The sequence below is a fragment of the Sardina pilchardus genome, chromosome 24, assembly GCF_963854185.1.
Source record: "Sardina pilchardus chromosome 24, fSarPil1.1, whole genome shotgun sequence".
NCBI lineage: Eukaryota > Metazoa > Chordata > Actinopteri > Clupeiformes > Clupeidae > Sardina > Sardina pilchardus.
In genome coordinates this window covers 7,773,822-7,796,684 of record NC_085017.1, presented here as the reverse complement: position 1 = coordinate 7,796,684, position 22,863 = coordinate 7,773,822, and the positions used below count along the sequence as shown (strand labels likewise).

At 44.7% G+C, this 22,863-nt stretch overlaps 1 protein-coding gene across 1 annotated transcript in view; it reads left to right on the top strand.

Annotated features, from left to right (window-relative positions):
• Window positions 1-7,763: 7,763 nt before the first annotated feature.
• jarid2b (jumonji and AT-rich interaction domain containing 2b) overlaps window positions 7,764-22,863 on the top strand; it is a gene marked incomplete in the record, with an annotated part of 46,170 nt that continues 31,070 nt past the window's right edge. The window contains 1 exon segment of the mRNA XM_062529135.1: window positions 7,764-8,379. Within this exon segment, the coding sequence (XP_062385119.1) occupies window positions 8,335-8,379 (45 nt within the window).

The following is a 22,863-nucleotide window of genomic DNA, read 5'->3' as shown; positions in this document are numbered from 1 at the left end:
CATTCATATTTTTGACACTCCAAATGTTGTCAGTTAGCAGTGAGACTGACAGAATGAGGAGACAGGGAGAAGGTGAAGGAGAGGTGGAGGGAGACGCTGACTTCAATAGATTCCATCAAAAATTGAGCTCTCTGTCCAGAACACCGTCTCAGATTGACTATATTCCAAATCCAGCCCTAGTAACAAATATTATACTATATTACAAAAAAACCTCCTACATATAAATATAATTACCACTGTATGGCTTATCAATATCAGTTTAAACATTTAATTTCCTCAATCTAATCTCCTCTGGTAACACTGATAACATAGACAACTCGACTCTGTGTTTTCATGAGCACCCATCAGCGCACCAAGGCGCTCATTTGCATTCTGTGCTGTGCTCATTTAAGCCTCGTCTTCAGCAGTTTGTTAACCTTAAATAAATCCTAATGAATCTGTCTGGGATTCCGAGAATCATAAATAAGGATTAGCGTGTGTGTGTAAAATGTGCGCTCGAGGCTGTCGCTACGAGGCCCCGGCATATCCGTTTACACTCCTCCACAAAGCAGAGATAGCAAACGACGAGAGCGGCATTTGACTGGCAAATAGCCCCGACGGGCGTGGGGGGGAGAGCCTGTGTGGACAGGAAGTCTCCAGTTCAGCATTTTATGCTGAAGATTATGACTATGGTTATTACTAACTTGCCATCAGCCAAGTAGCAATTTTTCACCATATTAATGCAACTAATACAACAAAATAATGCTAATTAGCTCATTGTTGTCAGGAAGGCAGTAATAGTACAATTAGTAGCAGTGGCAGTGGAAGTTGCAATAGTGGAAGTAATATTTCAATATGATTTCACATTGATAATGAGGGATTTTATTCACCCCTCTCTCATTTTTATTCACCTCACTCAACACAACTGCAGTTAATCCAGCCATTCTACTCTAAATAAATTTGAAAGCAGAGAGGCGGTGCATAGTCTGTCGAGGCCCAGCCATCAGGCTGACACCTGGGGCCCATATTCGGGCATTTGCTCTCGCCGTGTCTCTCCGCAGCCACAATGGCCACTAAAGGCCACGGCTAAGGGGCGTGGAGGGCCCGAGAATGACATGCTTTTAGACCAACACATAAAAACACCTTTCTCTGCTCGCCCTGTTCTCAAGACAACCCCGCGCTCATTCAGTTCGCTTCAAGCACAATCGTAGCTTTTCAGTTGCAAATCAAACCAGGCTAGCACAGCGGCGGCAAAAAAGCAGGCCTACTGAAGGGAAAAAAACGAAGGAAAAAAAAAAAACCTGCTGCCCCCACCTCGTCCTCCCAGCCCATTAGAAGCAGGACATATGTAGCTAAATTACAAGGGCCCAGGGGAGATGCAAATGGCCCAGACCTCCCTCAAGAATCACCTTCTGCTTAATCATGCAAAACCTAGCTTTCTGATAAGCTCTGTCAAGTAAAAAAGAAAAAAAAAGAAAGGAGAGGGAAAAAATATTTAGAAAAGAGACACAAAATGAATATGAGTCCGTATGAATGCCTCTGTTCTTTAAGAAGGCCATTAAGTATTATTCTTAAAAAGACTGCTTCACTGCTCCTCGCCCCACTGATATCGTTGAATTATTAATTAAAAATAGTGGCGCCGAATGCTTAGGCACGAGAGTGGAATTAGAAAGCCTTTTGGCAAAAGACCTGTGGGAGTGAGGAAGAAGCTCAGACAGATGTTAACACACTTCTCTATCTTCCCACATGGCCGCCGCAGACAACATGGCTGCCCGATTCCAGGCAGTTCCACTCCAAATATAGAAATAGAGCACGAAACGCTTTGCTGCTTTCTGCAACAAAAAAAAAAAGAACACGCAATGCAGGTAAATAAAAGATCAAAGCTCAAAGCAAGTTAATACACCAGAGTGCATCAAGCCATCAACATAGTGTGAACATTACAAAGAAGTGCCAGCTAAGAGCTTATATGGAGTACAACCAGTGACCCTTATTTTTCTTACCACACACATGCCCCTACCATACACACTCATGTTACCAAACTTGCCATAGGCTACCTAAAAATGCCCTCACAACTCCAAAAGCAAAAAAGAACCGTATCTGATGCTTGAAGCATGGCTTAAATCAATAATGTTTTCCCATCATGTTGCCATTAATTGACTTTAATGCATATGGCCCATTTGGCTGACATATTAATGGAGCGAAATGAGGCATTAACCTACAGGATAATCTAAATCTCCCCTGCCCGCCTGTCTGCCTCACTCACTCACTAGGCCTTTCAGACGCCGGTGGATCCTCTCTGAGTAATTGGCCTTTCTTTTTGACCACTCCAGTGCACACACTCTCTCTCTCTCTTTCTCTCTCTCTTCCTCTCTCTGCCCCGTGGACCACCCAGTCTGCTGTCTATCAGGACCTGCTCCAGCTGTTTCAGGGCCAGAGCCTGTTTGTGCTACTTTGTTTCCGTTTGACTGGGGTCCCTGGAAGCCGGCGCTTTCGCTCTCCAAGCTCCCTATCACCGTCTCACTCGCTCGCTCTTTCACTCTTCCCATTTCTCTCTCCCTCCTTTGTGTCTGGTGCAGGTGTCCTACCCAGGAAGAGGCTCAGAGCCAACTTGCTATGCTGTCCCCCGAGGACGCCATTCAGCTGGATCCAGGCTCACAACAACCTGTGACACTCAAGCCCTTATTCACAAGTTCCACGCATGCACGCACACACGCACGCACACACGCACACGCGCACACACACACACACACACACACACACACACACACACACACACACACACACACACACACACACACACACACACACACACACACACACACACACACACACACACACACACACACACACACACACACACACACACACACACACACACACACACACACACACACACCAGTCCAAGCAGGGATAAGATCCTGACTGCTTTGCAAGTATAAACTAGTATAACACTACATAAAATGCGAGCATAACAATATAGTTATGATAGCGGTGGTCTTTTGGACCTCAGATGGCACTGCATTAAAACCAGACTTGTTTCTGTAAAAGAAATAATGGTATGGGCTCAGGAAAACTTCCAATAACCGTTGTCTATCAGCCCAGTTTGATACTCAGGACATAAATGCTGGTGTACACTTTACCATGCAAAAGAAGAAATTGTATCGTAGACATGATACAGAAATGCCACCGTCTTATCTTGGCCTGAGTTCATTTGAAATCGAGGTAAAGTGGTAAAGGGTCTTGTGGTTAGACCAACCAAAATGTCCAATTCTTTTTAGAAATGATGGACTGTTATAGTGCTCAGTTCAAAACCTCAGCATATGGCAGTGTGGAGAAGCATTAGTACATGGCATGGGCATCTTGCACATTCTAAATGATGTACAGAGGTTTTGAGCAACATACTGCCATCTAGACGATGTCTTTCTAGGAGGAAGACCTTACATTTTTCAGGAAAACAAATGCCAAAATTAATTTGGCACATATTCAAATATCATTTCTCCATATAGAGTAAAAGTCCAGGTACTAAAATGGCCTGTCTGGAGTCCAGACCTGTAAAATTGAGTGTATCATGGAATGAAAAACATGGTTAAGAAGACCTCAGACTGTTGCATTTGAAATATCATGCAGGAAAGAGGCAACATTTAATTATCAAAACTCTAGCATCTGGTCTCCTCAGTTTACAAACATTTACAGAATGTTTTTCAATGAAAAGGTGAAGCAGCACAGTGGTAAACATGTTGCTGGTATCAAATTCAAAATTAACCTAAATCTTCCATAAAATAGTCAAATTTGTTATTTTCAACATTTATATGTTGTTATTTTTACAACTAAATATGGGTTTATGAGATCTGTTTTCATTTGCATTTTTAAACAAAATCCCCAACTATTTTCTGTTTTGTGGTTGCAAACCAGTTCCATTAAAAATATATTGAAAAACTTTGAAACACCCATAAAGAAATGAATACATGACGGAATGCTGTTGGGTTGATTTTTTAGTGTTAGCCCTCATATGGTTCAGCTCATTCAAGAATCTGAATATATTGCAGGGTAATTCTCTTTTATCTGAAATGGAAAACCTTCTAACATATTTCATTATTTCAATCTGTTTTAAGCATTACTTAACTAATTACTGGTCCCTGTAATTCTGTCAGGCTACATGCTGTATTGAACATCAATCACCACAATTTTGTGATTTCAGAGCTAATCACAATGATAATGTTTAATCAGCTAATTACCTGATGAGTTCTTGAAGTGAGTTCAAATGGGGATTTCAAGGATGCAGCGCTTGGCTGGGACTGATTGTTCCATCATAACACATCTGCAATAGTGTGTAGGAGAAGCCTGCATCAATAAGACAGACCTCAGTAGAAATATTTAGGGAAAAATACTTCTGTCTATTGAGAAGAGATAGGCAATGAAATACAATTTCCATTCAGAATTTAACATTTTATTTTTAAATATGAGTATCAAATTTGCCTTGCCATCAGGACGCTATTCAAAATCAAGTGAGATTTATCATTTATTTTCATCAATAACAATTATTTTGAAGGCAAAACAATAGAGACACTCTGGCATTGTTAGCATCTTGCTCTACCATGGCAAAACAAGATGAGCGTTGAAAAGTATGAGATTACTTTTAGGGTTAATGAGTGCCCCTGATCAGTAGTTTTGTTTTAGTTCTTAAGGCAAAGAACGTCCGCAGCATTCTGACACTTCTTTTCTATCAGACTACTTGACACTTCTTTTCTATCAGAATACTTGTGGTTATCATACGGAAGGAAAAGTGAGGAACTACTTCTGAACTACTTCTAGCTACATATTCTCAACATTCCTATCACGCAAAACCAACTACATCAACAATCTACCTGTCATAAAAGCAAAACAAAGGAGTTAAAAGAGCAACCGTGCTGAACGAGATTAGAAGGTGACAGTTCAACATGTTTGGATAAGGAAAAGTCTTGCCACAGTGACCATGCCATAAAAACACTCAAGGTCAGGCAATAAATCCTTATGGCCTTTCTATCTTTTCGTCATCCTCCTGAAATAGACTGACTCCCTTTGATGCTATTGGTGTTTACTTATGGAAGTCTACCTGATGCAATGACCCAAGAGTACATTTTGGTCTGGGCAGAGGGAATTTTGAACTCCCAGAGTCCAATTATAAGTGGTGGTAGACTGGGCCTCAGTCATCTCCACTGGGGGTAAGTCGTAAAATCAAATGTGTTTGTGATTCCGACTGGTCCCCGTGGGCTGGAGGGCGCAGAGGCAGTGAGAGGGGGAAGGGTTAACACCACTTTAATGAGACGAGTTGCACCATTTAAATTTCAACAGTCATCTAATGCCACTATAACCCTGTGTGCTCGACAAATGCTTTTTTCCCCCCCTAAAAAAAATCCTCTTTGTTCCAATTTTAATCTCCATTCTCTCTTGTTACACTGTCTTTTTTATTAGTGTTAATATTAAAACATGCTAGAGGAGGATCACATGTGCCTCACTCTCATTGCTGTGCCTCCTCTGCGCACGCACACACGCACACACACACACACACACACACACACACACACACATGCACAAACTAATCCCCCAGTCAGCTCAAGCTTTTCTTCCTGCTAATTGCCATCTTGCTGTATCGTCTCAGAGCACGGCCCTGCAGACAGATGCTCCTTCTGAGCTTTGAATATTAAATGTGTTGTTCAAAGCAACAGTTTGCCTTCTCATTTATTACTAAATCAGACAAAACTATTTAATTATTTAGAGTTAGTGGAATTTAGTGTAACAATTAACATTGCTGTCAAATTCCACTTTCTGGAAAAGGACAAAAGCTTGCTTAAAGGAAATGCTGCGTAACATTTTCATTTTGTTTCATTTAAATCTTCACAGAATCATGTGTATTTTGCAAATAACTATCTGCAAATAGGTTACATTTTGATTTGGCCTTCAAACTCCCTCCTCCTTCTCCCACACACACAGGCACACACATCAACCTGAATTACGCATTCTGTTCTGCCTCAGTCACCAATTAGCTCTATTAAAGCTGAAGGGTTTAATCAGTCTTTGCCTTGCGCCCCACACACACGCTCTCCCTCACAATAAACAGAAAAAGTCGAGAATGGTGTTGCTCTTCCTCCATGTTGGTCAGGTGGAGATAAATATGTACCTACACTCTAAGGCTGCTCATATTATCAAGTGAATTATAAAATACACGTAGGCCTAATTCTATTTAATTAATGTTTTATTAAAGCCATAAGAAGTAGAAATTGTGGCAAAACCCGATAAACTACCAACAAGAGAAGAACTCGGGTGTGACCATAGCTGCAAGGCCTGCATGCTCTTTTCATTTCTGCTAGATGTCTCCTTCAGGAATCCACAAAATAAAGATGAAACCGCAAGTCCTCTTGTGGGGGGAACTTTTATAGAGGCCTATAACTTATCAGTCAAAGCAACTTACCGTCATAACGGTTGAATGTGTGATTATCTGATTGGAGGCTTGTCAGAAAAAGGTATTCAGTGATTACGCCTACGTGATATCACCCATTTGTAATTATATCATATCTATTTAAGTGATCTGCTGAGTCTGATGATCCGTTTCCTTCATAGGTTAAGTTCAGGACTTTCATCATAACCATGACCTACATTAATCTATATGAAACAGCTCTATCTGGGTGGGGGGTCACCACCTTCACTTTAATTTACGCACGCCTGTGAAGAGCTTGATGAAGGCCTGCGGATTTTTTTGGAGGAAAGACCAAAGGTTTTTTTACTCAGCGACTGCACAAGACCAGTGGACGTAAAGGAAGACAGAACAGCCTATCTCATGAAGCACCTCATACTATCTAGCCAAACTTTCAGTGACAGTTTGATGAACATGCAAATATACCTTAATGCTACAGCTCTGCATAGTCTACTTCCTGCTCCGAGCGGTTACAATGCTTTCTGAGAACTCAGTCAGCGGTCCTCTCCAGACATCCTCCCCCACACACATGCTGACATGCAGAAGTGCGAAAGTGAGCCGACACACTTAATTTATTTACCATATCAGTGACAAACGAAGAATTACACTGCGGCCTAAAATCGAGTCATTTTTGGGGTAAAATCAAATTAACCGTTTCATTTGAGGCCACAGTCCACCAAAATGCTCTCATGCTCACCATTTCTAGTTTTCAATGCATTTGCGAAACTTCCCTTCAAAACAATTTATTTTAAGTCTAGGCCAAGTGCAACTACATCAAACAAATGGGCTACAACATTACAAATGGTGTCGGTGGTGTTGGCTGGCTAAATAGGCCCGTCCTAAGTCAAGGGAATGTTTTAGGAGGAAATTGAGACGTGTGCTCATTTTAAAGCACGAGTCACAATTAGAAGAATTGAAATAGAGAAGTGTTACATAAAACACCGTGAGATGTAACATATTAGCCTACCATGATGGATTGCAATAAATTATAGGCTGCTTCAACGTTGCCCATGAAGGCATGGCTGTCCGAAGTCTGCTTTTCACAACAAACAGAATGTGTGCTCCTGACGACAGCATGCAAAAGAATAGACTTGCAGAGGGCGCCCTGCTGGTTGTGTTTTATATTCATATGAAATAGCGAAGTCAGTCTGAAAAACATATTCATCACTTAGCCTAATTATGTCTAATCATATTTAAAGCATTTTTATTTCCAATGGAAATAAGAGCTCATATGGGCAAAATATGAGTGGAAAGCGCATCGGTTCTTCTAAACTCTTGCTTATTCAGTTCCTCACTAGAACAATTATTTACCCCGGTCCCTTCGCCACGGCAGTCCTTTTAAAGTTAGCGCTGAGCATGGTGTTGCTTGTGATAGGCTGAGGCTGACGAAGAAAGGAGCTTGCCTTGTTCAGATTAGCAGTGCCGCTGGAGAGTTCACTCATCGTTTGCTAGCTCCAGCCAAAACGTGACCGCGAGCGTTTTTTATTTTATTTATTCCGTTCCAACATGTTATGCTTTTTGAGCAAGATGTAGCTTACGTCAGAACATGAACATTCACTCAAAATACATGAGTTTTTTCAGAGGGTCGAGCATGCGTAAGGACGTGGTCTTCTACGGATGGAAGTTATTGTTGTGAATTGTTTATGACTATGCTATGGCGAAGTAACATTTTATTTCGCCTTTCTGCGTTCTTCGTGGACAAGTGGTTTGGAATTTATTGACTAGCCTACATGTACTGACCGACAAGCCCTCGAAAGGAGAACTGAAGAGTGGATTCTGTCTATCAAGCGAGCTAACTACGGACCGGGGATTTAAATCGTTTTGGCTTGCCCCAGGAAAAAAAGAAAGGGGGAAAGAAATTCATGTGGCAATTCTCTCTTTAGCGAAAACGGTTGGATCGCAGAATGAGCAAAGAAAGACCTAAAAGGAATATCATCCAAAAGAGATACGTAAGTTGGTTTATTCAGCATTTGATCATGCGAGGAATGTGGGAAATGACCTTTTCAAGTTGGTACATCCGATATGTTTGTTTAGATGGAAATGCATAAACTTTCATCACGGGCTTCTCGGGTGACGAGGTTGATTTAAAGAACAATCGATAGATTAAATAAGGTTTTATGTCTCCTATAAGAGTCGACTGTTTTGCTTGTCATAACTTAACTACGTTTTAATAGGCATTGATTTTTATTTGGTGCCTGCCTCGCTTGGTTTACTGTAGCTTGAGCTACATCAGATCTAATTTATTTGATTTGGTTGATTGCCATCTTCGTCTAATGTCGGATTGATCTGTGGCTCTGCGAAACACTGTGCAATTTCGACGTTCTGATCATTGATTGTTAAACGCAATTCTTGTTGCTATCCAATAGTTACCAGAACGGCTTTGTTTGTTCTTCATAGCTCGCGTATTCAAAGCCAGCCATATCGCCCATGGCTCTGTGCTCAGGGATATATCCTTCCTACAATGAATCGTCTTTTACAAACTGTCCAGATGTCACATGCGTAGGCTATGCTACACGAACACCCTTTTACAATGTTCGCTACATTGTTACAAAATGATTGACTAGGCTGATAATTTGTTGCGCCCGAATAGGATAGCCTAGGCTACTGCATATTTGCCGAAATCGTCGGCTGGAGTATATGGCCAAGTGCGTGGACAAGAGCTCTTTAATTTTCTCAGCGAAACGAGATGGATGAGGGGGGTCCCACAATTCGTTTCCCTTTAATTTCCTTCGAATAGTTGCACCATGCATTTTAGATTAAACCGTTTTACTGTCGTGTGACTTGATAAATGAAGGGTACGAGTGTTTCTCCGTGTCTCTGAGTGCGTTTGACCTCTGAGCGAATGGAAGATATTGCAGCAGGGGAAGCGAGGCATAATTCAGAGTTCCGCGATCGGCTGCTACTCCTGTCCGACTTCGGGCGCCGGGTGTCTGAGCAGTTAATCTTTTAAGCACGTGAAAGCTTCACAATACTGAATGCTTGCCTCGTTACTGGTTTGACTTGATGAAGCGCATGGTTGTTTGGATGGAACGGGAGGCAGAATTTCAGTCGCATTGCAGAGGTGCATGTGAGAAAGAACAGCGACCATTTTAGTGTCGCGGCCGGCGAATTTGTGTAAACAGGATTTTTGAACACATTGGCCGTTCCTCTCAATGCAGTTAACAGTATTGACTTTAATATGCAAGTGGCCTAATATAACACACTATAAGCTAGCCTTGGCCTATAGGCCTATAAACAATCATACGTGTAGGCTTGCTTACACATTTGCGAGACAGCTGAACCGAATTAGAACATTTAACCCTGAAAAGACTGGAAGTCTTTAGAGAAGAATATTTTGTGTCTTTCTTAGATGATGTAGGCTACAGCTAACATGAATGACTAGAGGGCTTTAACTGCGTTTTAAAAGAACCATTATATCTCCACGCAGTTTATCGCAGATTGTAGGAGGAACTGGGAGGCCCTTGTCTTGAAAGGGTTACCTCGATTTTTGGCTGCTGCAGAAAGCGATCACGTGCTCTTCATGAAGTTTTTTTTCCTGCAAAGTTGATTTTTATCAAATCAAACGGGATACAGGCGTTTTGCTTCTAGACTCTTCGCTTCAAGGGGCTGTCTTTTAGGCAGAGTTTATATTTTAACGATCAACAGGTTGATATTATAAAAGGAATAGTCAATGTTTTCTTTCTGCATTACGTCACATGCATGTTTGCTCATGACAAACTGGAAAGAGTTCAGAATCAGCCTTGCCAGTATTCAGGATAATTGCGCTCATCGTCCACATTTCTTAGAAGTTAATTCTCGAATCATTTGACCCGAGCTCACTGCTGATTCAGCCAAACTGCCTATTTGTTAAAGTGGATAGTCCTTAAAAGGATTTTAACAATCGTCATTAAACAAGTGCTTGTTGTCTTTGACAAATTTCCAGGGCATTAAGTGAACAATTAAATTCAATCGCGAAGACTTTTATCAAAGCTGAGTAGGCCTATAGCAAAACTAGTGTGAACCTGGGGGTGCTTCTTTTGCTTAATGTAGCTATTTTATCAGTGTGTCCAGTGGTTGCCTTATTGCAATGCTCTTTTCCTTGTGTCTGCAGCCATAAAGTTGAAATGATCTTTGAAACTCAACTCTGCCTAGCCTTGCTGCAGAAGTGTGTGTGTGTGTGTGTGTGCGCGCGCACACGTGCATGTGTGGTTGCTAAAGACCCATACATTGGTTTACGTGTATGTAGCCTGGCCTACTGTATGCATCAGCTTGATGTTGCCAGAATATGTGTGCACTGTGCAAGTACTGTATTGTGTGTAATGTGGCTGAGCCCATTACATCTGCTAAATTTTGGCAGCTATGAGTGAAATCTGGTCAGGACCAAACCAGGGCAACAACAAAAACAAGCAGGAGAGATCTTCCCCTGGGCCTCTCTTCCCCACCCCCCAAACAATGCCCCCCCCCCCCCCCACCCTGAAGCAGAACTCTTGCCTCCTCTGATTTAACCTCCCCTTAATTAACGTAAGACAATTATACATGCTTGGCTTAACCATTTCCCTTGAAACACCAGTGCGAGTTGTTTTTGTCTCCCAGTCTCCTGCTCCCCCCCTCAATCCCTCACATGTACCCTGAGTTATTAAATGAGTTTATCTGCTAAAAATGTCAATAAAGGTTAATAAGAGGCTAACAATTCCTTGCTTGACAGATAGATGTAAGCGGTGTAAAATTTCCTTGACAGGATCTCAGGTTCATGGTGATGTTAACAGGCTTAGTTTCCTCTGATGCTGCCTGCATGTCTTACACACTTTCACAGACAGACTGAGGCAAGGCCTGGAATTATGAGCAAAAGATATTTCAGTAGATAGCAGCTGGTGTAAATATGAAGATGGACATGTGAGTAATGAATGCAGCAGAGATCCCCCCCCCCTCCGTTCTCGCTTGTTCATTGACGAGAGCCAAAAGGTGGAAAGGGGGTCAGTTTGAGCTCAGTAGTTAGTCTTTCTTTCATTCTTAGTTTTTTCCCCTTTCTTTTTTCACCTGACTGTTTCTCTTACACATATTTGCTCTCTCTCTCTCTCTCTCTCTCTCTCTCTCTCTCTCTCTCTCTCTCTCTCTCTCTCTCTCTCTCTCACACCCAGCTGGCTGGGCTCCTGTGTTGGACTTGTGTGGTAGGCACAGCACAGCTGCTGCAGGGGCCTTTACAAATGTAAAGGAGCTGTCAGTGTGTGTTTCATCAGGGCTGAGTTGCAACTGCAGTGCTTCAGTGTGTGTCCGCCGCTCTTATAGAGGAAACAAAAATGGGGGCCAGAGCCTACAACCCCCCCGCCTACACACACACACACACACACACACACACACACACACACACACACACACACACACATACACACACACAGAGCCACATGGCTTTACAATAGAAATGTGCTCCCTGGGTCCATCGGGAGAAAGGAGCTGCAGTCTGGCATTTTCTCTGGGGAGGTTCCTGTGAGTGAAAGTGTGTGTGTGTGTGTGTGTGTGTGTGTTGGGGGGGGGGGGGGGGGGGGGGGGGGCACTTCAGTGCACTTAATTTCATTCTGTTTTAGTACAAATGTTCTCTTTATATCAAATTATTTTTCAAGAAACATGGAAGCCACACATCCTTAGGGATTAGAGTTGTTCTGTCCACCAGTGGCCTGTTACAAACCCTTAAGACATCTGATCTATCAATCGCATTTCCTTGAGTTGTGGAGTCATGGATTTTTTGCTGTGAAGTTTTGAGTGGTCAAAAACAAGTTGGGATGGAAGAAAACCAAATATACATGCACACCAGCAGCGTCTTTGTTTCAGAATAGCTGTTTTGCTTTTCTACTTGCCATATATTTTTTTGGTCAGATCTGATTCCAAGTGGTCTATAGTCCAACTATTGGGGTCCTAGTGCAGACCGATCAGCTGGACAGTAGTTTAGAGGCAGACCAGAGGACGGCTGTCAAATAAATTCTTTTTCTTCAGCAGTCTCTCTGATGAAAGAGAAACTTTTATGTCTCTCGGCGTGTGTTGTGTTGTGTTTGTGTGTCTGCGAGTAGCCAGCTGCCAGCAAATGATGTTCCGCTTTACAGCATCATCATTACAGGAGCTCGCCTAACTGCCGAGTCCAATTTGGGGCCCTGAAGGAAATCCAGTCGGGCAATCCCCATAGACGGCTCACTCGCTCCGTCCGTCTCTGACTCTCACTCTCACTCACTCCCATTCTCGCTCTCTGCGTGACCTACGGTTCAACAGACACAGTAGAAACTGTGTATTCAAATGTGTGTGTGTGTGTGTGTGTGAGTTTGTTTGTGTGTGTGTGTGTGTGTCTGCGCTATGAACTGCGCTGCCATTTCTCTTATCGCTGCGGACTGTTGCTATTCCTTAACTGTTGCATCACACGGCTGCACCTTATGCAATGTGATCTCTCTGCCGGGTAGAGTCATGTGCCCAATGCCCACACTCTCGCCAATGCACAGGTCCTATCTCTCTCCCTGTGTGTGTGTGTGTGTGTGTGTGTGTGTTAACAGATTGCCGAGGACATTCTGCTGAACTGTGCCAAGGCATGAGCAACACGAGCAGAGTTAGATAGACGTTCGCGTTCGTACCCACATACTCTCGCCCACACACGCACGAAACGGGATTTTGCTCCCGTGACACAAAACGGGTGCAGCCACCGCTTTGAAGTGAGGTGTAATGGGTTTAGTGCTGAGGGAAGGAATCTTTTTTTTTTTCCTTCTTCTTCTTCTCTTTCCCCTCCCATGTGCTGTGTAATGACCAGAGATAAGGCTTGGTGTGTGTTGTGTGTGTGTGTGTGTGTGTGTGGGCGAGGAGGGGGGAAGTATGTCAAAGGCTGTGGTCTTGGTGGAACATGTATGTGAGTGGTTTGGTTGACTGTTTTTTTTGTCATGTCTGTGTTAGACTGGGGGGGGGGGTAGATATGGAACATATCATTAGAGGAAGGTTGTTTGCTTGTGTGTTGTAATAGTTTGCCATGTTCTGTGACGAGTACAAAAAAAATAAAGCTGTTTGACTCAAGGTTATGAAAGGGGAAATAAAATACATTGTGTGTGCCTGTGGTGCACCTCTTCTGATCTGTTGCTACGGACAGCCTGTAATTATCTTGCTCTTCCAAAAGTGTGCAGTGAGGTGCAGTTCCGGCAGCATGAGGGATCCTATTCTGGTCCTGTCGTGCGTCCTTTCCCCGCCCCTCCCCCCCCCTCCCACACACACACACACACCCCAGGCTGGCCTGTAGCCTCCGCACAACACGTGCCTCCGTATAGGACTGCCGCCTCTCAGCAGCACTGCGGAGCTAAATGCTACAACTTAAGAAAAGTGCTACAGGAGAAGTCATTAGCACATTTTAGCGCAGCGTAACCAGACGAGACAGGCGTAAGCACACCGAGCCCTGGAGAGAATGAGCAGGATTAGCACCGATTGCCTTGTCATTTCTTTGTTGTTGAATATGCAGAGCTATTTTCAGCTCCACCTTCATAACATTTTCTGTTTTGAGATTATTCCAATTGCACATTTAGACCTGCCTGTAATTCTCACATGGTTGTTTCTAGACATAAGTTACATTTTATATATGTCTGTCTGTGTCCTGAGGGCTACCAGACAAGTGAAGCTGATGCAGTTAAATGTTGAATCTGAATTGAATTACTGCGACTGTGCTATCACTTCAAAAGGTGGATTGTCCTACAGAACAGCCTTTATATTCTACTCCTAACAAAAGAAAAAAATGGAGAATTTGATGTGGTGCGGGGACGGTGCCTCCCCTTCCCCGAGCATATAACGCGCCCTGCTTAAAGTATTGTGTCGTTATTATTTTCTTTTCACTTCCTCAGATCCAGTATTATCCTCTCCTCTGCCATGTAGTCTTTTTCAGCCCCTGAGTGTTAAGCCCTGGGGATGAGCAGACATAATAGCGGGGCTGGATCTATTGATCCCATTACACAGCCAATGCAGCGGGGTGGTGCCGATCCGCAACATGTGTTTCAGATGTACTCGACATCCATCGCAGAACTCCCGCTTCTCCTTTGACTTTGATTACTTTAAATGTAATTTCTCCCCCCCCCAAATTGGCATATTTAAGCATCACTGCACTATATAAGCCTTCCTGAAATAAGTTTTGGCACTATATAAGCCTTCCTGAAATAAGTTTTGTAAATGTTTGCTGCCTGCCATATATGGCATTGCTTTGTAACCCGAGAGACTACCGTCAGGCTCTAAAGTGAGTTTCCTATCCTTCCATCTTGCGTGTGTGTGCTGCACAAACTGCCATTCACGAAGCCCCAGCTTTCGCTGTTATCATTATTGCTTATATGCAAACACGGAGTGTGTGTGTGTGTGTGTGTGTGCGTCTCCTAATGCTGCGTGGCAGTTCCCTCTCGGCCCAAAGGCCTAATGAGGCCACGGTGTTTAGCTGCACGCGGCCGTGTACAGGCGCTCAGCCGTGGCCCTGGATGGGGAAGGAAGAGGGTGTTTTTCTTCTTCCTCACAGTTCACACGCCCATATGAGCCCCAGCGCATACCAAGTTTTTGTGTCCTAGGTCAGCGAGAGCCACCGTCCGTGATGACTGCGCGGAGGTTTTGAGCACAGTGTGATGTCTCATAAAATAATGATCCCCTATGGCCCTGTGTTTATCGTTTCCCTAAGAGGGGAGACGTACAGCATACGGGAGACCACCTCATTCGCTCGACGAGTGGAAGACCAGCCGACACAGAGCAAACCCCCCACCCCTCGTATCTCTCTGTGTGTGTGTGTATATTCGTGAATTAATCATCTGTTTGGCAGTGGGTCAGGCTCCACTGAGACATTTGCGCTCTTGGCCTGCTTACTTTTCTTAGCCCCCTTTTTTTTCCTCTCTCTCTCTTTCCCCCATCATTGTATTTTTTTTTTTTTTTCAATTTTGTGTTTGGTTTGAAGCTGCCAAAGGAAACTCTGGAATCGTTCCCTGTGTGGATGTCATGCAGATGGAGCTCTGGCCTAGAGAACTCGTTTCAGCCTCTGTGAAGCGTAGACACACACACAGACACACACACACACACGCAGACACACACACAGACACAGTTTCTGTCAGACTTCTCTGAATCTATGCGCTGCCAATGAATGTTAACCTTAAATAGTCACGTTTCTTCCTCCTCGGCGGTGCTTTGAAGTCGAAAATACATTTTGGTGTTTCATGTTGTTGTGCCAAATGTATCTCTCGAACAATATAGTGCCTCAGTGCCTTCCGCTGCTCATTATGTGCTGTATTGCTTTTTAGTAACAGGTTTTTGTTGTTTTCAAAGACGAGTGCACGTATTTCATCAGGTACACATAGTCGCCCACTAAATTCATTGCAGATCTTAACTGGCCATTTGCCTGCTTTTTAAACGTTTATTAATATAGGAGTATCTAATGACTGTGGGTATGGCTGTCAATGGGCCCATGTAATTATGCAGCGGAGGAGAATGGCAAAGAATAGTTCAGTTTATAGAAAGCCAGCTGGCTATTTAACATCCGTCACTTCTCAGGTTGATACTGGCTAGTAGCTGTAGGCATTTAGCCCCAGGCATGCGCTGTGCTGCACGAGGAGGGCGTGTGTTTGCATGCGTGGTTTTAGGAAAGACACTTGAGCCTTTTTTTTTCTGCAGTATCTCGTCTGCATGGCCAAGTCCATCTGCTTCCACGAAAGCCACACAGCAGCCCTGTAGAGTGTATGGTACAACCAAGGAAGAGACAACCTTGTCAGAGTCTACCCAGGCCTGGTCTAGGACTCACAGTAGCACTAGTGAGAGCGGAGGACTAGCTTAAAAGGATAGAAATAATAAAATTAAGACCTGTCGCCTTTGCAGTAGCCAGTAATAGACTAATCTATATGAAGGGAATTGAATTTTAATTAGCTTTTTCATTAGTGAGCTATAATCATGCACACTCTGTACACGCTGACCCAAGGCCCACGGTTTTCATTTAATTAACAAATTAAATTTACGTTTTCATATGAAATTCAATAAACTGAGCTCTTGAATAGTCTGTGAAATTGGAAAATACAGACTGGAGTGCAGACATTTGTAACACTGAAGATTTTCCATTTTTGGAAGGTAAACAGTATTTTTGCACCCAAAAGGCTAGGTTACCATAGTGACTAAAAGTGCTCTGTAAAGGCTCCCGCATTTTGCACAGACATGCATAAGACCCACTCCACTTTCATCTTTCGATTATTGGGATTCTATTGTTTTCAGTAGCCTACAACACAGCATACCACCACCATTGAGCCCATTGGCCACCACTGTGTAGTTAACAGTTTACAGTAGTTTTCGGTTGATCAGTGGCGCTCAGTAAAACCCATTGTTTGTTGAATGCTTGTCAGTTGAAAATGTTGGCGCTTGTGTGCGTGGGCAAGTGACCTAAAGTGGCGGCGCACTCATGCCAGCGCCTATATGCACTGCGCTTAAAGCCAAGTCATTGGTGGTGGGGCAAACACTATGTTTCCATAGCAACTGCTGTAGTCTGTCGCACGGAACGTGTGCCTTTTCAAATTTTGAGAGCAGTAGAGAGGGAGAGTTGGGCTACCTCTGACAAGTAGTGAGAACTAAAATGGCAGGACCGGGGGTACAATGTACCATGTGGTAAAAGCTTCCTTAATGTGTATTGAGGAGTTTGCACTGTTTATGAACATCTTCACTGGTCAGTCAGAGAAATGGAGCTCTCTTTTTATACCCAAGAGCAAAGTTTCATTTGTCTCGGGTCTTCCTTCCTTGCGTGTCTGCTGGCCTCTAATATCACCGATCTGTTGGTAACCACTTCCTCTGACCTCTTGTGTTTTGTATTGCTCCCCTGTTGTTTGTATTGATGGTGTGATAAATTCAGTTCTTGCTTTACAGTGTATCTCTTAGCATGTGATTCATTTAGACTCAATACAGTACTGAAATAGTCTATGGCAGCAGGGTGTTTCCGTTGGGTGCTACAGCTTGGCCTCGGTTAATTGGAAGTGTGATTCAGCTTAAACAGAGAAATGACACATATTGTAACTTCACTGTTACATAGCTTCCCACGTTTTGACCTATGTGATGGCAAAAGCAGGCAATATGTTTGACTGTATTTTAGTGTGAGCTGCTTGGAGGAAGCCTTGCTTTAGTGTTGGAAATATGGGCAGTGAGAGAAGTAGGGCCCCAGAAACTCTTCGGTATCTTCCTGTGAATTTCCTGTGAGGCCTCTTTGGATGTGGATAGAGAGAGCGCCCATCTTTTTACACCTGATCAGACTTGATTTCTGCAGGGAGAATCGGCAGGGGATTTTTTGCTTTTTGTGTTTTTGTGTGCTACAGTACTAATCTTCCTCACATCCAGGCTAATTGTTTCTGTTTGCCTCTCCTGGCTCCTCCAATGACCCTTGTAGAGGATCAATTCATGTCATTATCCCAGCACCAATCTGATCCCCACTCTGAGAGGGTCAGGGGGCCAGTAGTGGGATCATCAGCCTATTAGGATGGGTACCATTTCCTCACCATATCAAGCAAGCCTGTGAGATAGTGCTCCTGTAAACCAGCTATTAATCTCCAATCAATATTTCTCATGGGTGCCCAGTTTCTGTCCCCTGTTTGTACAGGGCCTCATCAAAGCTCTAGTACTTTATAAAGCTAAAGTAACTAGACCATCTTTGGCCTCATGTAGAATCATCTGCAGATAATTGCAATATTACCAAGTGATTAATTATCTGCATTATTTTCTTCCTGTTATAGTTATGGGATTATTGAACTCATTGGTAAATTTTTGGCTGAAACCAGCGATGTTAGCGTTTGCTTCGGTCTGGTGTGGTCCCATTTCAGAGCTGGAGTGGCCTTGGGACTCCTAAAGCTGGCTCCCATCATGCGGTCCCCCGGTTTATGCGCTCATGCTCACTGACCGTTTCCCTCGGCAGCTGCGTCCTTCACCACCGCTCTAACTGGACATCTCAAATGTCTGCAAATTAGTTTTGCACTCAGCCGTGCGCCTCAGGCTTGCTGTTTACTCCTAGTCTCTTCGGGCCGATCCATCCCCATTTACAGAGTGAGAAAAGACGTGCTGCCAAGTGTTTGCTGTCTGTCTCCCTAATATCAATCACTGCTATAGATCATGTTATTCAGTGTCTTACCTGCAACAGGACATCATGAAACTCTTAAGGCCGGCGCCCACCAGACACGTACGCGGCGCGACACAACAACAACAACAACAACAAAAAACTCCATTGTTTTTAAGGGAGCAAAGCTCACTAGAAACGTAGTTGTAGCCGCACTGTTCTAAATTCCTGCGTGTCAAGCTCACGCCGCTGAACCCCCGTGTCCGGTGGGCGCCAGCCTTTGCATGGTGTGTCTCCGTAGGAAACCACCCGCCAGTTATGGCTTTGTGCGCTCTCCCTCTGCCTCCAAACGACTCATTAAGGTGGGGTGCAGCTAATCGCTAGCCCTCCGTCAGGCGGGCGGAGGGAGGGGTGGAGCTCGTCCGTGCCCGCTGCCGCCGCTCTCCCAGAGGAGCGCCTGGCTCTCGGGCTTCTCTCAGCGACCGGGGGATCGTTTTACATCCTTAACTCCTTTTGGCCAAATATTAAGCCCCGTCTGATTGTCCCCCCTTCTCCCGGGGAGAGAGCCTAATGCACTGTAACATAATCACGGGAGTCCCTCTGCGTCTGGCCGGCCTCCGGAGCCTGTCCGCAGCTCTCCTTTTTATGGGTCTGTGAGCCTGCGCCGCTCTGAGGTTGCACCGACTGGACCCATCTTTGCAGCCAGAGCGGCAGTAAACGGCTCGCTGTAAAACTCTGGCTGCTTGTGCTTGTTGCTTGGCCTTCTTCCTCGCCCTACAGAAAGTCTTCTGCAGCCACAAGAACTGAATGTAATACGTTACAGTGGTTGGTTATTAGGGCTTTAAGAAGGTGCTGGGATGACACTTTGACGAGGCTTGTTGCGGTTGTTGAGTCTTTTCATCGCTGGGATGAAGTAAGGATTTGGTGCTAGATGCACGGCAAGAATTGCTCACTGATTCCGCTGCCTGCTGATCTGGGGCCTGCCTTGGGAGCGCCACGGACGCTCGAAGTAGAATGCCGCTGTGTTTCTGGGCAACATAGAGACGGGCAGTGACTCAGGCTTCTCCTGGTGGTCTGTTCATCAGAGTAGGCTGATCTGGTGAATGTGAGTGACATCAAATGCCACTGTCCAGCCCTGTGGGTCATCATTGGCCCACACTGTCTGTCTGGCGGCTCTGGCCCTGGAGTAGAGACGCTCCCTCTTAAAGATGATATCACGGTGCTGTCTTCTCCACACACACACACACACACACACACACACACACACACACACACACACACACAAACATCTGTCTCTTGTGCAGCGTAGTGAGTGTCTTGAGGATTTTATTTTATGTTTTCTGGGAGAATAATGGTAAAACCATGATGTCTTTCCCACGCAAGAAATATTTTTCTTTGTTTACATATATCCTCCCAAGTGAGCTTTCACATGCTAATAGCAATTTCAGCTGTTTGATTGTTTACTTAGAATTCAACAGACGCTGAGCTCTTAAGATCGGCATTTGAGGTGGCCCAAACCTGAACTGGTCCTCGTTGGCAATCCTTGGCTAGAAATGGGAATGAGAAGCCAAAAGGCTTCTCAGTGTGCTGCAGCCTTTCCCCAATATCCTCTCAATAGAGCAGACACCACGGCATTGTGTGTGTGTGTGTTTTTTTTTTTTATTGAATTCAATGTTCTCATGAAACACAATGTGAAGAAAATAGAATTTGTTTCTCCCTGTTGGACAAAAAGTGCCTATATAAAATCTTCGTGAATGTCCGTGTGTGTGTGTGTGTGTGTGTGTGTGTGTGTGTGTTCGTTCGTTCGTGCCAAGTCTTGTGGAAAGCTTCTCGGTAAATGGCCGCCTTGTTGCAGATGGTTGGCTCTTCTCCCTCTCTCCTCTGCCTCTACTCTCTGGGCTCCTGGTCTGGGTCGTGCTCTTGTTCCAGGCTGTGCTGTCTGTCCGGCGGGCCTGTGATGGATGACGTTGATGGCTATCTCTTGGACTCCCTTTATTGCTCTTTCTTCCTCTTTCTTCCTCTTCCTCTTTCTCTGTCCATCTCTTTTACATAGGAAGGACCATTTACGCTCAAGTTATTTATTTATTTATTTATTTTTTAACTATTTTTAAATTCAAACAAAGTGGAGTGGCCTTGTCTTTTCTGTTTTTGGTGATTATTTGTTGTTGTGGCTGCTGTTGTTTGGGGGGGGGGGGGGGGGTCTCCTATTGTTTGCTCTTTGATTTTATGACTAAGTTCTCTAGCTCTCCATTCTCCCAGCTAAGTGTTGCCTCTTACTCACTCTACATGGTAAAGTAGATGCACAGAAAGTGGTTCTTTACTGTGTGTGTGTGTGTGTGTGTGTTAATATGCTTGCACTCACATGGATGTGTGTGTGTGTGTGTTCATATGCTCGCACTCACATGAATGTGTGTGTGTGTGTGTGTCCAGCGCTGCTAGGAGAGACGGTCTCCCATGGCTGAGGTTGTGTGTGTGTGTGTGTGTGTGTGTGTGTGTGTGTGTGTGTGTGTGTGTGTGTGTGTGTGTGTGTGTGTGTGTGTGTGTGTGTGTGTGTGTGTGTCAGCAGAGCTGTGCCATGTAACTTAAGAGCTCCGCAATCTCCGCAGGAAGAGCAGGGTGGATGGCAGTCAGGCTCCGTGACCACACCTGCCTTTCATCTTGGAAATCCCTGTGATTACTACCACACACACAACACACACACGGTGCGCATGTACCCCTACACTAATATGTTAATGACACCTACAACATAGCCCCCAATTCTCAGGTGTATTATGACCTGTCTCTCTGTCAATTTGTATTCCGCTGTGGAAAGTACCCAGAGCTTTTTGAGCACGTATAAATGGTAACACGTCTTTATTACAAGATGTGTGTGCATTTGAGTGTGTTTTAGCATGTAGGAATCGCACAATTTGGCCAGTTCCACGTTTGTGCGGAGAGTGACTGATATCAGTCTGATTTGATTAGCATACAGTCATTCCCCGTTCGCCACGCTCACTCAAGCCGGCGTGCACTTAACGCGCCCGTGTTCCTGACCACTGGAGCACGAGGTCCTGAGTACCCACGCAAATGGACTTCACACTCAAATCAAATTTGTGATCGTCGTTCTCGTTAGGGGACTTGGGAGCGGCAGGGGGAGATCATCTGTCGTGTGTAAAATGTGTGCTTTTGCCCCTCCGAGTGCGGCCAAGTCGCTGTTTTTCGGTGAATGACAATAAAGATGCAGGACGTGGAAGAATGGACAGGGTTGTAATGAAGAGGAGAGAGGGAAAAACTCCTCAAGGGTTTCAGACAAAAGCCTCAGACTCTGTGTGTAAGAGTCTCTCTTTCTTTCTTCTCTCTCTCTTTCTTTTCTCTTTCTGTCTCTCTCCTCTCTCTGTATGAGAATATGGAGATGGAAAATTGGTAACAAGGATATGGGTTGTGTACAGATTCACACATAGATGGAAAGATGCATATTCAAATCTGCTCTACGGTAGTGAATAACCAAGTGTAAAATTTCCTCACACACACACACACACACCGGCTCCTGATGGGTGTGTTCTGTCAGGCTGTTAGCACCTCTCTCTGCAGCTGTTCGGCCTCTCTTTGTTGCCTCTTACAGAGGTAGAGAGAAATGAGCGAGATAAAGCCAGGGAGAGAGAAATGGAGGAGAGAGAGAGAGAGAGAAAGAGAGAAAGGGGTGGACAGAGAGGGAGGACAGAGAGAGAGAGGGAGGGGTGGTAAAAAAGCCCCGAGCAGTAAGAGCAATGATGAGACCCCCCCTCCCCCCCCCCCCCATCACCATCTTCTGCCCTGACACTGAACACCAGAGTGCTGGAGGTTGTGGAGGTGCCTGCGTTTGTTTTTTCTCTCTCTCTGCAGGTATTCTCCCATTCTCTCTCGTTTGCTCCGAGCGCGAAGACTGGAAAGTAGGTCAGCGCTGAGACCTCGTTCAACCTTGTACAGAGAGAGAGAGAGAGACGAGCGAGCGGGCGAGAGAGAGAGAGCGAGCGAAAGGGGGTGCCTGGGCCTCTTGGTCTTTTCCTTCCGTCAGGATCAGTCTGACCTCCCACTGCTCTGACTGTGCCATGCGGGGCCCAGGAGACTGTGTGTGTGTGTGTGTGTGTGTGTGTGTGTGTGTGTTTGAAAGAGCAAGAGTGAGCATGTGCAGCTGCCCCACCTCCTAAGCGCCAGTACTTTTTTTTTTTTTTTGACATGAGCGATTTCCTAATGACCCTTTTTTAGCCCATGCTGACCACTGGGCGATGGTGCCGCCATGCTTCTGCTATAGCTGTGCTCTTGGTATTTGTGTTGGTATTTGTGTTGGTGTTGTGAGACTGTCCTGTCATGCTCTCGTGTGTTAGGGCTGGACAAGGCTGCGGAGACCAACGCGCTCTGCCTGGACGCGAATCAGGAAAGAGTTCAG